General features: G+C 46.1%; 1 protein-coding gene and 1 long non-coding RNA gene across 2 annotated transcripts in view; one reads left to right on the forward strand and one right to left on the reverse strand.

Annotated features, from left to right (window-relative positions):
• Positions 1–16,789, forward strand: part of Sh3tc2 (SH3 domain and tetratricopeptide repeats 2) — a 67,954-nt gene that overhangs the window by 26,800 nt on the left and 24,365 nt on the right. The window contains exons 8-12 of the mRNA XM_031365832.1: positions 207–402; positions 11,769–11,902; positions 13,007–13,048; positions 13,172–14,869; positions 14,963–15,143. Of these exons, the coding sequence (XP_031221692.1) occupies positions 207–402; positions 11,769–11,902; positions 13,007–13,048; positions 13,172–14,869; positions 14,963–15,143 (2,251 nt within the window). The remainder of the gene's footprint in view (positions 1–206; positions 403–11,768; positions 11,903–13,006; positions 13,049–13,171; positions 14,870–14,962; positions 15,144–16,789) is intronic.
• LOC116087247 lies at positions 7,254–16,030 on the reverse strand. Its single transcript, XR_004117330.1, has 3 exons — positions 15,872–16,030; positions 11,590–11,695; positions 7,254–9,410 (listed from the first exon to the last, which is right to left on the reverse strand). It is a non-coding gene; the product is annotated as an uncharacterized LOC116087247 (long non-coding RNA).

A 16,789-nucleotide genomic window follows, 5' to 3' on the forward strand; every position in this document is an offset into this window, starting at 1 on the left:
TTGGTTGTCCTAATTTGGCAAAATGAAAAGCCAGCTCTCCCTTGCCATTCTTTTCAGTTTGATTTTGGTGTGTGTGGGAACTGACTAAATTGTTGATATTCCTAAGGCTAGGCTTCCTTAGTCTGTATCGCGTTATCGCGTTGATAGAGAGGGGAAGGTTCACTCCCATGAGTCTTTTCAGTTGACCCGTGTGTTGCTTCCCGCAGGCAGAGGACGGTGCAAGGCTCTGATGGATTACGAGCAGAAGGAAAAGGATGAACTGTGTTTCCTCCAGGGTGAAAGCATTGAAGTCATCGGCTTTGTCATACCCGGGCTGCAGTGGTTCATTGGGAAGTCAGTGAGCTCAGGAGAAGTGGGCTTTGTCCCCACCAGGAGCATAGATCTTGATTCCTGTTCCCCAATGTGAGTATGATTCAGGGCCCAGCTGCCTTCCCCAGTACTTCCTTCTCCTCTGTCTGAGTCAGGGTTTCTACTGCTGTGACAAAACACCAGGACCAGAACCACAGTTGAGGAGGAAAGGGTTCATTTGGCTTACACTTCCAGATCATAGTCCATCTTTGCAGGAAGTCAGGACAGGAACTAGGGCAGGGCTGGAACCTAGATGCAGGAGAGGATGCAGAGGCCGTGGAGGGCTGCTGCTTACTGGCTTGCTTCCCAAGGCTTGCTCAGCTTCCTAACTTATAGAATGCAGGACACTCAGGATGCCAGCCCAGGGATAGTGCCATTGACCATGGGCTGGGCCCTCTACCATTGATCCCCCCAATTGAAAAACTGTCTTACAGCTGGATCTCATGGAGGCATTTCTTCAACTGAGGCTCCTTCCTCTCTGATGACTCTAGCATGTGTCAAGTTGACGCACTAAACCAGCCGGTATAGCTCTGAGAAGCTTTGTAGAGCGCAGGGAGTGCCCTGGATGTGAAGCCAGAGAAGCTCGTTCTGACGTTCATGGTGGTCCCAGAAAGTTCCAGGAATGACCCATGATCAAAAAAAGCAAAATCATGTCAGTTCATTTCAATAGATGCTCTTTGAAGCCTTGCTGTGTTCAAAGAGAGAAGCAGAGCCTTGAGACCAAAGGGTTCTACACCGAAGAAAGATACAGTAAGGTTAAGGGTAAGGGTTTGGGTCCCCTCACTCACTGTGTTCAATCCCAAGATCCTGTCAAAGGATGAACATAGAAAGCAGTAGATTACTGGCTTGGTCAATGACATTCTCTTCTTTGTTGGTCCCTTGAAGATGTTCGCACCCTTAGTGTTCAGGCTAAAACTTGAATGTGTGAAGTCCGCATTGACAAGGAGAACCAGAGGCACCTTCTCCTTCTCTCTGCCTTGATTCTGTTAGGGCTGGTTCTGAGGAGCAGACCAGTTAGCAGCAGGTGACCAGCCTATCCAACTCCCGGCCATGGGAGGAGCAAAGGTGGGCAGTATTGCGCAGTCTGTTCAGGTGGGTTTCCAAAGGTAATAGGAAAGCACAAAGATGGAGTCAGGGAGTACAAAAGAAAAGAGAAAACACGTGCCTACACACATGAAGATGCTGTGGTCACATATTCCACAGTGCGGAGTATCTGAAGCTACATGAAGAATATCCAAGGCTGTCTTAGATATAAAAGACTACACAAAGAATATTTAAGTCTACTTGAGGGCTCTCAAGGCTACATGAGGAATATCTAAGGCTACATAAGGAATGTCTAATGCTGTCATTGTTTATACTAGAATTCCCTCTCATGAAAGAGAGCCAATAAAGAGAGTAGACTGAGGGCAGAAGCTCCCTCTGTGCTCTGACTCTCCCTGAGAGGAGACAGGGCATTTATTAAATGCAGAAGTGTAAAATCCAAGTCCTTGAACAAGAAAAGCAGTCCTTGATGCCTTGGGAGGAGGAAAGGGCAGTTGGGATTTATAAAGAGGACCAAGTTGTCAAGGGAACTCTCAGGAGAGGTGATTAGGTGGGGAAAACGGGAGGGGCAGGAGGGAAGAAAGGGAGGGGGAAATGATGTTAGAATTAATGAGAATAAAAAAGTAGAAAACGTAGAAAGAAGGTACACACACTGAGAGAGAGAGAGAGAGAGAGAGAGAGAGAGAGAGAGAGAGAGAGAGAGAGAGAGAGAGAACCTTTGAGTTATGCTTTGCATCATGGGAAAGTGAGTCACTCTCTTGGAGAGAGGTTACCAGGAGAGCAGGGGTGTAGCCAACACTGATATGGCTTCCCTGATGCAGAAGGCCGGGAGGCCACGTAGGGTGTGCCCTTTACCTTGCAGAGGATGTCGAGTATCTGAATCTCTGCAGAGGCTGAGAGATGATGGGTGCTTGCCCAGCTTTGGGTATGGATGGACAGGGCACTGGCCAGGAATATACCTGGCAGGAGTCCAGGGATAAGGCTCAGGCTGAAATCCTGGAGGAGGAGTGGGGAAGAAGAGGAGGTGCTCGTAATGGGCAGCAATGAATGAGAAGTTAAAAAGTTGGAAGAGACTTACAAATATGGGTACCCGTGTCTTGCCCCGCAGAGGCTTCGTCTAATTGTTCTGAGAAGGTCTTGGGCCATGATAGTTGCAGAACGTGTGGCTAGCTGTCCTTCAGGTGAAAGCTGTCAGTTTAAATGACTCTTTTATTTTGCTGCAAGGGACCAGTGGGGACCCACAGGAGTAAAGGGCTTGAATCCAAAGCTCTGTATCTAAAGGACTAGAATTCTGACATTGTATGAATTCTGACATGGAGGTTCTGGTGAGAGGGGGAGAGAAGGAAAATAGCAGAAACTTAGTGGAGGAAGAATCATTTCTACAGCTGAGGAGAGAAGAAGAATACAAAAGAGGCCCCGAGGAAGGAGCAGGCCAGGAGAGGCTGGAAAAGTTAACGCTGTTGGTGGCATTGGACGGCGAGGCACGGCTGGCTGGGGAAAGGCCTGCGGTTGACCTTGGAGAATGATTTTAGAGGCATGGAAACTTACTGGTTTTCAGATTTGTGAAATCTGGGTCACAAATTTGGGTCAGACTGGCCAGAACACATCGGTAGCCAGTGAATCCCATGTCTTCAGAAACCTACCAGTGCTCTGATTTTGCACGTAGTGGCTTGTTTTTTCTAGCCCTCAGTTTTCTTAGCTGTAAAATGTGTGCGATGCTGGTGCTACCTGATAGGATCATCAGGAGCTTAAGTAAGATCATGCACACGGAGCATGCAAAGCCTGGTGCAGTGTGCCAGTGGTCGGTATTTTGGCTTTTATTATTATTATTATTATTATTATTATTATTATTTGTCCTATGTCATGCATAGTCATTTGTGATGTTCAGTTTTAATAGGACATTGGAAATAGGTACAAGGGCTTGGAGAGATGGCTCAGGGGTTAAGAGCACTAACCGCTCTTCCAGAGGACCCGAGTTCAATCCCCAGCAACTTCATGGTGGCTTGCAACCATCTGTCATGGGATCCAATGCCCTCTTCTGATGTGTCTGAAGACAGCTATAGTGTACTCAAATACATTAAGTAAATAAATAAAAAATAAATACTTTTTAGAAAAAAAAGGAGTATGTACTAGGGCTTATAAATTATATTTGGACTTCTGTGACTCAAGCACTGGGCCAAACAACCACTTAGTCTCACTACGTTGATTTGGTGCTTGGCTATACCGGCCAATAGTGAGGGAGAGCATCTCTCACATCGAAAGATGCAGTAGTACAGGTGTCACCTGTGGGACACAGTGCATCCAAAGCTGTGTGCTTAGTAGGAAGGGAAAAGAGAACCAGGAGCCAGGGAGCAGTGGGAGAAGAGGGGGGACCCTGGGTTCTTGTACCTTTAGACAAGGGCTAAAGTCCTTGTAGTCCATTTCTTTGGACTACAGATGCCCGGAACCACAGCAAGAAAAGGGTGCACCTTGGCCTCAGGGGTCATACTCAGAGGTGTGACAGACAAGTAATCTGGCCCAGGCAGCCTGTCAGTACACTGATGAGGTTCACCTGTGTCATCCCCGGGCCATCAATGTGCCTGTCAATGCTACAGGGTGTCGCCCTTAGGCTGTGTTCATTTATTTGTGAAGCTTTCTGAGAAAGACATCCTTGTCACTGTTTGCTTAACTCAGACTCTTCCCGCACATCTCCTCCCTATGCTGGTATGGTGTCCCATAATGGGTGTGAATATGAATGCATGTGAGTTTGTACGGCACGAGGATGTGTCCGTGCACATGTTTGTATGCACACCCAATTGTCCATGTGTTGAGACATGTTGGTGACATTTCCCAGGATTGTTTTCTGAATCACCTTCTACTTGGTGCTTCGGACACACGGTCAAGCCCATCCGTGCTTGTCTAAGGAAGTGAACCGACGAATTTCTCTTTTATAGCATTTAAATGCCAGTCACTTAGTTTCACAGCAATGGCAGCTGGACAACAAGCCTGTAAAACTTTCGGCAAGCGTTTATTTTGTTTCATATTTATCATTTATTTATTGAAGCTCAAGAGCAATTTTAAAATTATTTTTTATTTATTTATCTTATTTATTAAATTTAATAGTGTTAAGGCCAATTAAATTAGTGGGGTTTAAAAGAAAAAAAAAAAGAAAACCAAGAATACAGGGCATGCAAGCTGTAAATCTCAACAGCTGCCCAGAGGAGGAGAATGGAGGAAGGAGGGAGACGTGCCATTGAAGCCAGCATGGAGGTCAGACACAGGATGGCCAAGCAGCAACATGGTAGAAGGGAGGGGGCTTTAGAGAAAGAGTAAGAAACCCCAAATGTTGGAGATGCTTAAACTATAACATGCTTAGAAAAGATACAGAAAGAAGAAAGTGATGGTTTTCTGGATAGTTTAGAAAAGTGGACAGACTTAAAAAGCTCATGGCCGAAGCCCAGTGTATGGCTGAATAAGGAGCAGGGAGGCTGAGAAGAACTAAGTACAGTATCTTATTAAAGGATGAATTATTCTGCCTGTCTCTTCAGCCTGGCTCAATGAGAACCTGCCTTCCACAGTGTGCTCCCTCAGCCAGGTGACTGATCTGGCTCACCTGGAATGCTAAGTCAGAAGCCATATTCTTTTTTTTTTTTTTAAAGATTATTTATTTATTTATTTATTTATTTATTTATTTATTATATCTAAGTACACTGTATTGTCTTCAGGCACACCAGAAGAGGGCATCAAATCTTATTACAGATGGTTGTGAGCTACCATGTGGTTGCTGGGATTTGAACTCAGGACCTTCAGAAGAGCAGTCAGTGCTCTTAACCACTGAGCCATCTCGCCAGCCCCCAGAAGCCGTATTCTTTTGATCAGGATTTTTTTTTTTTTTTTTTTACTTTTATGACTTTATTTTATGTGAATGAGTGTCTTGCCTGCACGTATGACTGTATAACATGTGCATGCCTGGTGTCTGTGGAGGCCAGAAGATGGGGCTAGATCTTTTGGAACTGGAGTTCCAGAATGTTGTGAGCCACCTTGTGGATGATGGGACTCAAACCTGGTCACCTGGAGAAGGAGCCAGTATTCCTAACTGCTGAGTCATCTCTCCAGCATCCACAAGGTTTTTTTCTTAATGGGCCTTTATTGCTACGCTAACATTCTCTACTCTGAATGAGTAACCCTAAAATCACTTAGAAATCAGATTAAGGATCAGTGCCCCCTAACAATTCGGCTTCTTTGGCCTCTGGCAAGAATGAGTCTGTCAAGAGGACTGAGGACACTTCTGGTTTTCAGCCAAGAAAGAGCCTAGTTACCTTTCTTTAGGATCTTTTTACACATTTAGATAAATGGACCAATTTCGACTTCCTGTTGTTATCATCTCTCTCCAAAATGGTAACCCTAATTGCTATTATGAAATCCAACTGATTACTGATCTGGCTCTTCCAGCCGAATGTGGGTGTCATGTGTAGCAGTTGGGGTACCCTGTCCAGTGGGCCTGTCTTAACAGATTCCAAAAATGCATAATTTGTTTTATTTGTATAACTGTTAGATGTAGGGAGAAAAAGAAATCTTTGATTAGTTCGTGAAAAGAGATGTGAGAGAAAAGTAAAGGCAATTGTTAAACAACGTTATAAGTACTAGATATGAAACCGGGAGAAGCCAGAGCACAGGACACTTTAAAAATTCTCCAACTATAAGACAGTCTTGATGGGCTCATAAGAAAGAGATCTATCTATGGGACTTATTTTATATTTTATTTTATTTTATTTTTGGCCTCCAAGACTGGACTTGACAGTGAAGGATGGACTCAGACACTTTGGTGGGCTGTTGTAATTGCTAGAAACAGTAAGAAGTCCCTTGCAAATGGCAGAGAGAAGAGAGAGAGAGAGAGAGAGAGAGAGAGAGAGAGAGAGAGAGAGAGAGAGAGAGAGAGAAGAAGCAGAGGAAGAAGAGGAGGAGGAGGAGGAGAAGTTGTAGTAGTAGCAGCAGCAGCAGTAATTTATCCATCATTTAATTTGTAGCTTAAACCAATGGGCCCGTCTTTCTTGGTTGAAGGTAATTGAGCTCAAGTCCCAGTGTCTGGGTAAATTCTCCTTAACAAGGAGAAAATCATTAAGCTTAGTGTGGTGGCATGTGCCTTTTACTTCAGCATTTGGGAGGCCAGCCTGGCCTACAAAGTAGGTTCCAGGATAGCCAGAGCTATATAGTGAGACTCTGTCTGAAAAAAAAAAAATCATTAGTGACATCTACGGAGTTCAGCCTACTGTCTGGTGTGTGTGATCTTTTGGACCGTTCTCCAGGGAGGAAACAGACTGATCATCTTAATCTTTGGCTATGTTTTCCTGTTGAGTATTTAAGACCATGGAGGCCAGAATTAACCACTTTACTTTCTACTGTTGAATCCAGTTGATGCTCTCTGGTCCTCCTGGTCACCGCGTGGTGAGCCTCTCTCCTTCTTTTACCAGTTGTTTTTTTTTTTTTTTTTTTTTTTTTTTTTTTTTTTTTTTTTTTTTTTTTTTTTTTTTTTTTATTTTTCGAGACAGGGTTTCTCTGTGTAGCCCTGGCTGTCCTGGAACTCACTCTGTAGACCAGGCTGGCCTCGAACTCAGAAATCCGCCTGCCTCTGCCTCCCAAGTGCTGGGATTAAAGGCGTGCGCCACCACCACCCGGCTTCCTGTATGTGAAGCTAGGTCAACACCGAGATTGATCATGGCTTTGCTTGAAGGTATGAAGGAAAATTTTCTTCTGGGCTGAGCGTTCTCTTTGGAGATTGGTCATGGGTGAGAGCGCTCACCACATGGGGTCTCCACAGCCTCCCCGAACAAGGGAGCAGGAACCTCCTGAGGCAAACACTTTGACTTTTTCTTAGCAAACAGATCCCCAGTGTAATAGAGTTCATTTTAATAAAGAACAACCAACAGGAAATGCACCCAGATGTCTAAACTGAAAAGCAAGGAAGGCTGGCAAGCCAGTTTCTCCGCTCCAGCAAAAAAGAGTGGGAGAAAACTCGGAATTTCATAGCATTAAACATTCTATCCTGTGTTGCATCGTCTCTTTTGGGCTTCCCTCTCTTCTGTTTGTGATTCCAGTTCCTCATGACATCTGCTTTTGCTGACTGACTTTATACTATTAGTGGTAGGGCCGTGGCATTGCAGGTAGGCAGTCTTTTTTTTTCCATCTCAGACCTTGACATTTTACAATTTTACCGAGAATAGTACCTATTATGTGTTGGTAGCAGATGAAGCGCCACCGCTGTCTTCAAAAGCTCACCCGTTCGCAGTTACTTCCGGCGCCAGCCTGCATCTGCGATCAAGTCCTCAGCCCTTGTTTGGATTTAGTACTCTTGAATGATAACAATTTAGGCCTAGAAGAACATCTTCAAAGTATATGTGCATGGTAAAGTAACAAGAGAAATGCAAGGCTAATAATGCCTTTGTCCATTTTGATAGTGTTTCCAGACGACCATATTTTTTTTTCTTTTGCTGTCTGTGTTTTCTGCACTAAAGTCACATTTGCCTTGATTATTTTCTTCTCTCTTTTGGTTTTCTGTTTCTGATGTGCGTGTTCTTGTCACTTATATGTCTTTCCTGTCCTTAAATTGAATACTTAAATTAATTGTGGATGGTTAAACTCAAAAGTAAGAATTAGCAAAAACAACAAAAAGGAGCTAATTTGGAAAGACCTATAAAAAATGGATTCCTTGTTAAAAATACTATTTTTATTTGTTTTGCTCAGGACTTGGTGTGCTTCTTCAGTTTGAAGACTCATCATGTCTTTCTTCAGTTCTGGAAACTTCTCAGTCATTCTCCCTTTGAGGCCTCTCTCTCAGTCTTTCAGTCTCTCTCCTGGGATCCCAGTGGAGGTATGTTGGACTTGCTCTGTCACCGATCTCTCCGAATCAGTTCTCTTACCTCCTGTCATCATCTCTTTGTCATTGCAGGCCACGTTCTAGGGGATGCTTCCGTTTCTCTAACTTTCTCCTCTGCTTCAATGGAACTCGCTGTGTGCCTCATCCCTGCCATTCTTAAACGTGTCTGAGTTCGCTTTCCATTTTCGGAGTTTCGTTTTCCTCAGAGGGTGCTGAAAACCATTCATCTTCTCGTGGGAGCATCGACTCCCTTCCTCTGTTTCTTTGTTCTAAACGGGTTTTTGTAAGTCCGGCTTCGGGTGACTGCTGCTTCTTATTTTGTGCCGGCATTGACTTCTTTGCAATGCTGATGGTTTTCTTTCATAATTCACATCCCTTGGTTTTGTACTTTTTGTTACCTGAACTGTTTTTTCAACAATTTAAAAGAGACCTTGCATGAGTCCCGCAGTCAAGAGGAGTCTTTGCATTTAACTCTCTTGTAATCTCAGGAGCTCGTGGTCTAGGCTCTGCAGGCATTCTCTGTGGTACTGCATGTACACTAGGATGCTGCTGTACATTCCAGTGGTGTAGGTGTTGGGGCCTAGAGTTTTCCAGGACTCAGTGAGGTGAAAAGGATATTTGGAAAGTCAGGCAGTTAGGCGTTTTGCGGCCCTCTGTATGGAAGCTGCTGCCTTTCTACACTGTGGGCTTTATGAAGGCGCTTGTGTCCAGATCAAGTTTCCTGTCTCTGGGGAGCCCCGATTTTGAGCCCCAATGCCTAGGTTAAATGCCTACGGCAGTCTGTGGCATCTGCTCTCACTTCTCGTCCTGGCTTTGGCTTCTCCTTTTGTCTTTACTCCCAAGGTTTCCCCTTCTTCTCTTAAAGTTTAAGGGCGTTTGGTAAGCTGCTTCTCTTTTTTATGTGTCTTGCAGGGTTGGAATGTGTGTAGGGGAGAGTAGCTTTGGAACACACACTGTGCTGCGGGTGCTTGGCTCTGTTCACTAGTTCTGTTATGTGCTTAGAAATCCCCAGTAGAGGTTGTCATGATTCTGAGATTCTCTGTAAACGCCTGGAAGACAGGATGCTGGCAGATCAGCTCTGAGGCAATGGGCGTGGATGCTGATGGATAATACACCACTTTCAGTCTTGGCTTTACTACCCTCCAACTGTACAATCCTGAGCATGCTCCTGAATCATAGTCATCAACAAACATAGATTAAGAACAATTTACAAAGAGAGTTATGAATATGAAATGAATGTGCAAATTCAGAATATGCTGCAACAGTTCAGTCTTCTACAAACACTAGGGTTTTGTATAGTATGTGTAAAAACATATACATAATATGTAAATGAGCATATATGTAATATATAGACACAATATGCAATATACATTTTAGGATTTATGTATGTATATATGTACGTATGTATGTATATATGTATGTATATGTGTGTGAGTATACATGGACCTGTGTGTACCATGTACATGGGTACCCATGGAAGCTAGAAGATGGGTATTGGGTCCCCTGGAACTGGAATTACAGGTGGTCATGAGCTACCTAATGTGGATGCTGGAAACTGAACTCAGATCCTACTTAAGAACAGTATGTATGTAGTCTTCCCCACTGAGCCATCTCTCTAGATACCTTTATACATTCTTATTCCAACCCAAGATTTTAATTGTATGCTGTTTTGAGGCTGAAAATTGAGGGTACTAGGGAAAATCTAGAGACTGAGCTAAAGACGGGTCTCATACATGTAGGGGAAAAACTCTGGGCCAGCCAGGTGTCAGGACACAACTGTGCATGTCTGTGGAGTGGCGTGTCCTTGAGCAGTTCCCGTGGCTGGCTGGCCCGTTGCCTGCTTTCCAGCTGCTCTTGCCTGGGCTCTGGGGATGGACAGCAAGGGACTGATCAGAGCAACCTGTCACAGCCCCCTCTAGGTTCCTGCCCTGACTGGGCAGGTTCCCTTACTTTCCACTCACCGACCCTAACTTTTTATTAGCCTGTTTAAGAAATTTTATCTGTGAGAGGGGATTAAAAACAGCTCCCACCTGAAGAGCAACTGTGCAGATTAGGTAATACTATTTCAACATCCTTTGAACACGTTAGCTGCTATGAAGTTTGGGGTTTGGAAGAGTTTGGTTTTAAATTGTTTGGTACCAAACAGAAACCGTGTTTTGTTTTGTCTGGGAGGAATGGTGTCTGTGGATTTTGGGGTTCAGCAGGCACCTGGTAGAATTTCCAGGTTCAGAACAAGGAACTGAACAGGCACCTGTGGCGGATGGCAGGAAGAGGGAGAAAGATATTGCTTTCAAAGGTGGAAGAAGGCCAGAGCAGGGAGGACATTTTAGAAGCTAAAGGGTCGTGTGATAATAAGAATGGGACTTTTCCATCCCAGTACTCCATAGTTTTGGGAGTCATTTGAACAGGGTGGAATTTTTAGTGTATGCTCTCTATAAACATGAAGTTTATAAAGAACTATAGGTTGGTCACCTTCAGATACTCTGGAGCGCCCTCTGCACCTGCCACAGTAGCTCCAGTCAGTTCTAGCTGGCCTTGGCTGAGGGCGCGGGGTGTGGGGTGTGTGGTACGTGGGTGAGGGTGTCTGGCCTTCTTCATTGCCAGTTTCTTCTCTTGTGTTAATTCTCCTGCCTTTGCCAAAGGCTTTCCTGGCCTTGCTCTCTGTCCTACTCCCCTGAGTCAGTTACATTCTGTAGCCCAGGCTGGCTGGCCTAGACCTCACTATACCGTCCAGACTGACCTTGAGTTCAAGGCAGTCCTCTGGTCCCAGCCTCCCAAGGAACACTGAGATTGCAGAGGTAAGCTCCTACATGGGCTTGAAAGTGACCTTACAGCATGGTCAGCTAAGTGCTAGATAGAGTGCTTGGTCAGCCATTTGTGTTTTTCAAAATAACCTCTAGCAAGCAAATTAAACCTTACAGGCAGATCGCAGATGGGCTGCACTTAAAGAGCTCTTTGTTTACGATTGCTTCTCCAGCCCCCTGACCTTGCCTCTGCTCATGTTCTGTCTGTCCCTTAGTAATTCCTTTTCTTTCTTAGCATCGCACCGTACTGTTCTGTGTCCTGGAATCAGACCTTAGCCACTGTGTAAGAGTCCCCTCAGAGCACAGGGGAGCTTTCTTCGCTGTTCCTCTAGACAGGTACCATTTGTCCTTGATTTCTTGTGGACATAAACTAAGGAGAAAGGAACTTCTCCTTATGTTTTCCTTAACCCTTACCATCCTGGCACCAGTCTCTGTTGCTGCCAGTTACAAACAGATGCCACTGGGGGTTGAGGTATGGGGATTTCTCTGGGGAGATGGAATTTTCACAGAAGGACATTTCTACCTCCCCTTGGACCTACTTACCGCCATCCGACATCCCTTTCTTCTCCAGCACTGAAGCTCAGACTGCAGCAGTGAGGAGCTGATGCCAACCATGGACAAGCCTGGCGTTCTAAGCTTTCCTACATCCCTGTGTGGAGAGAGGAAGGGAGGCGGGGAGCTGAAGCCCAGCACTGACCTTGTCTGTTTTCTACCCCATGCAGGAGCAAGAACTCTGTCTTTTTCAGTGATGAGGAGAGGTGTTCGCTCTGGTCCCCAGGAAGTGACAGGAAGGCTGAGTGTTCCAGCTTCCTATATTCGCTTGCTCAGACGGACATCACTTCTATTTACCGGCTGAGTGAGTGTTCCTCAGACCCCAGAGACCAGAAAGGCTCCCAAAGACCAGAAAGGAACCCATAGCTAGGAATCGACTTCTCTTCATTCTATTCCCATCTGGGAATTTGGGGCTGCAATCACTATCCACTTGATGACCTGGTTCATACATGATTTAGCAGTTTCCCTGTAGATTTTAGATCTTTCTGGATTGCACACATTGCGTTACTTGGCAACCATGACACATGGTAAAACCAACTCGCCTTTGCCATGGGTGGTCAGCTGGATTGGCCCTTTATCCCAAGGAGAGGAGGAGCTCCCTGAGTCATGGCTAAAGGTCACATTGCTGACTAGGAACCAAATCACACATCATGTAGATAATTGGAAAGAGACTCAGAGATAGTTTCTCCCCTTATTGTACAGATTAGGAAACTGAGGCCCAAGAATGTTAGTACCTGAACCAGGAAGCCTACTAGACAAGTCAGCCCATTTCATCACATCATCCCAGATACAAGACGACCCTGGATTGTTGGATATATCAGTCTCAGGAGTGGATCTACCTTGCTTAGCACAATTTTTGGCAATGTTGAATAAATGAATAAATGCATGAACAAATAAATGATAATAATTTCCTTATGATGGGAAAGACCCACTGCTTTGTGGAGGAAGTTCAGTTACTCTCACTAATGTTGCTGACGAAGGGTTATTTTTCTCTCATGTCTTCAGTGACGATATATCTGCTCCTGTGAGGCTGAAGTAGATGGTTGCTGTTTCACAGGGATAGCCAAAGATTCTCCACAAGGGACTCTCAGACCAGTTCCTTGGAAGAGAGGGAATTGGACGATTTCTTCATGTATAGGGAGCCTTTGTGAGGAATACAACCCCCCCCCCAAGATATCAATGCTAAGCCTTAGAAAATGTCCTTGTTGTAGCAGATCTGCCAGATTTAGGCAGCAAACTGGAGCTGTGAGGCCCTCCTGGTCAGGGGAGCACAGCTCTGAACACCAAGGAGTGCTTGTTCTCGGAGCGGGAGGGGAGCAATGGCTGGCGATAGACTTGTATCAAAGGGGTCAGCGGTATGGTGACATGGTCTGACCTAATACGAGGTCTGTCCTTCATCTCTACCTAGGTGAGTTTGAATCCAACCAGAATCTCCAGAGTGATCTGAGCGGTGAGTAGAGCTCATGTCAAGCCCAACCTCCTGTCCTTGGGTCAGCTTATCTATTCTCTTGCCAGGAGCTGACTGCCCTAGTCACAGGCCCTCAAGGGTGCTCAACTCTGCCTGTCCTTACAGCATCTCAGCCTGAGGGCTTCAGGGAGGCCAGGTCTGGTGGGACCTGGATGGAGCGGCAGACGGTGGGCTCCAGACGTTCCAGCAGTTCTATAGACTCCAGCCTTGAGGATGAGCTCATCTCAGCCTCCTCAGACAGCTATCACCTTCCAGAGCCTGATGACCTCGATGACCCGGAACTGTTTATGGACCTGAGCACTAGCCTAGAAGAGGATGAGGTGGAGCATTTTGCTCCCATCTTGGCCTTTCTAGACCATGAAGGCTACACTGACCACTTTAAGAGCCTCTATGATTTCTCCTTCTCTTTTCTTACTTCCTCCTTTTACAGCTTCTCTGAGGAGGATGAGCTAGTGGCCTACCTAGAGACTTCAAGGAAGTGGGCCAAGATGAGCCACATGACGTGGGCCCATTCCCGGCTCTGCTTCCTCCTGGGCCGACTAAGCATCAGGAAGACCAAACTTTCCCAGGCCAGGGTATACTTTGAGGAGGCCATTCGAGTCCTTGGTGGGGCATTTGAGGACCTCTCCCTGGTGGCCGCTCTGTATATCAACTTGGCAGCCATCTACCTGAGGCAGAGGCTAAGACATAAAGGGCCAACCATACTTGAAAAGGCAGGTGCTCTGCTGGCCTGCCTGCCAGACCGTGAGTTCAGTGCCAAGAATGAGCTTGATGTCGTGGCTTACGTGCTTCGCCAAGGGATCGTGGTGGGGAGTGGCCCTCTGGAGGCCAGGTCCTGCTTCCTGGCCATCCGGTTGCTCCTGAGTCTTGGCCGGCATGAGGAAGTTCTGCCATTTGCAGAGCGTCTGCAGCTCCTTTCTGGACACCCTTCTGCTCTGGAGGCTACAGCCACCATGCTGAGTTCTCTGTACGACAAGAAATATCTTCCGCATCTTGCAGTGGCCTCTGTTCAGAAACGTGGTCCCCAGAGTGCCCGGGGGATGTCCGTTTCCATTTGGCAGGCCTATTTGGTTCTCCAGAATACCACTAAGCTCCTGAGTGTTCCTTCTTCAAGCTGGTGTGAGGTTTCTGCCCTGGCCTGCCCAACCCTCAGGCAGGCCCTGACTGCCTGTGAGGAACAGAGTGACCAGAGCATCCAGAGGACCTTGTGTCTCATCCTGTCTAAAATGTACCTCCAGCACAGATCTCCTGATGGTTCCATCCACTACCTGAGCCAGGCCCATGTGTTAGGGAAACTCCTGGGTGAAGAGGAAGCCTTTGAATCTTCTCTCTGTCTGGCATGGGCTTATCTCTTAGCCAGGCAGGCAAAGAAGGCTTTGGAAATCCTTGAACCACTGCTATGTTCCTTGAAGGAGACAGAGTGTGTGACCCAGAGGGGAGTGGTCCACAACCTCCTGGGACTCACATTTCAAGATGAAGGCCGGACAAGCAGGGCCGCCAAGAGCTATCTCCGAGCTTTGATGAGAGCTCGGGAGATGGGGAATATACGTAACCAGGCTGTGTCTATGGCCAATCTTGGTCACTTGACCCTCAAGTCTTGTATGCAACAGTCAGCCAGGGGTTATCTCCTGCAGGCTGTCCGGCTATATTCTGAACTCCAAGCCAGCAAGGAGACAGACATGGAGTTGGTACAGGTGTTACTCTGGTTGGGCCAAGCTTTGGTGTCCGGGCACCAGCTGGTCCACAGCCGCCTTTGTTATGAAATGGCATTGCTGTTTGGCTTAAGGCATCGACACCTGAATAGTGAGTATGCCCATACTGCTGGGAGCATTGGGAAAAAGGTGTGTTGGTGCATGTTGTGCCAGTGTCTCACTCATGTCCCTGCTTTATATTCAGGTCAACTTCAGGTCACCAAATCCCTCTGCCATTTCTACAGCTCCATATCCCCAAACCCTGATGCGTGCATTACCTATCATGAACACTGGTTGGCCCTGGCTCAGCAACTCAGGGACCGGGAGATGGAGGGGCGGTTACTGGAGTCCCTTGGGCAGCTTTATAGGAACCTAAATACATCCAGGTAAGTCCCTGCTTTAGGGAGAAATGGTATTCTTTCTCTCAAGAAGGCAAGTCCAGATGCGCATGGTACATGGATAATATGCTGGGACACCACGGGTCCTGCTGCTGTCAGGCAGCGTTACCCAGCAGTTGGGAATTCTATGGCCTTGGATGAGTTATACCTTGGTTTTTTCATTAGTCAAAGGAGGATGGTAATGGCGTTTATCTTACAGTACCAGTGTGAGAAGCGAATGAGTCCCTGAAATGCAGACAGTCTCTGTAATGGTTACTACCTTCACTTGTGTATTTCCAAAGCAGTCTATCCTGACTGGCTGACAGTACAGAATTCAAAGGGGCCAGTTCTACTGTGGACCATGGCCCCTTCAAGAGGGCTTTACCATTTAAAGACAATTAGGATTTGAGAAAGGATACAGTATTTATAAATGCCATGAAGCCAGGGATGTAATTTTTTTTTTGGTTAAAAAAAAAAATGCTCGATTGGGACCTCATCTTTAAAATGGAACTGGGACTTAGGAAGTCAAGTCTACCTTCACCTGTGCTCGAGCATCACAGTCAATGCATGGTGGTGGAAGGGTGGATTTAGCACTTGGTTGTGTGAGGAAACTGTATACTAGCACTTTCTCTTGTGATTGACGTTTTTGGCACTTGTCTGAGTTAGGGTTTTATTGCTTATGGCTACCATGACCATGGCAACTCATAAAGTAAAACATGTAATTGGGGCTGGCTTACAGTTCAGAGGTTTTAGTTCATTATCATCATGGAGGGAAGCATGGTGGTATGCAGGTAGACAGGGTGCTGAAGAAGGAGCTGAGAGTTCTCTGTCTGGATCCACACAGGCAGCAGGAAGAGAAAGAGGCACACTAGGTCTAGCTTGGCCTTCTGAGATCACAAAACCCACCCCCAGTGAGACACACTTCCTCCAATAACATCACACCTACTCCAACAAGCCACACCCACTCCAACAAGGTCACACCCACTCCAACAAGGCCACACCCACCCCAACAAGGCCACACCCACTCCAAGGCCACGCCTCCCAATAGTGCCAGTTCCTATGAGCCTATGGGGTTGTTTTCATTCAAACCATCACAGTGCTCTCTGAAAAAACCTTCAGTTTTGTAAAAATATATCCCAGATATCCAAGTATCTCTTAGCCTACTGATTCTCAGAGTTTCTTCAGCCATGCACCTTGTTACCTGCTGGAGTTCTTTGCTTACACCAGTCCAGGGCCACCAGGATTCTCCTTTACTGATGGGCAGCCTGCAGTTCCGTCTCTAACAAGTCTCAGAAAACTACAGAGGTTTAAAAACTTCTCATTTCATTCTGCAACACATTTGTGTCATAAAGTTATGTTCATAATCCTTACTAAAATAGACTGGGGATTCTTGCTAGTGCTGATTAGAGAGGCATTGTAGGGAATGCTAGTTCAAGGCTAACGTTTGCTTTTTAGACACTTTCCCTAGTTAGGGTTTCTATTGCTGAGATGAAATATCATAATCAAAAACAAGTTGGGAGGAAAGGGCTTATTTGGCTTCCAGGTGATTCTGCAATTGAAGAAGTCAGGGTAGAAATTCAAACAGAGGGAACCTGGAGGCAGGAGCTGATGCAGAGGCCATGGAGGCAGGAGCTGATGCAGAGGCCATGGAGGCA

The sequence above is a fragment of the Mastomys coucha genome, unplaced genomic scaffold (assembly GCF_008632895.1).
Source record: "Mastomys coucha isolate ucsf_1 unplaced genomic scaffold, UCSF_Mcou_1 pScaffold13, whole genome shotgun sequence".
Classification (NCBI taxonomy): Eukaryota; Metazoa; Chordata; class Mammalia; order Rodentia; family Muridae; genus Mastomys; species Mastomys coucha.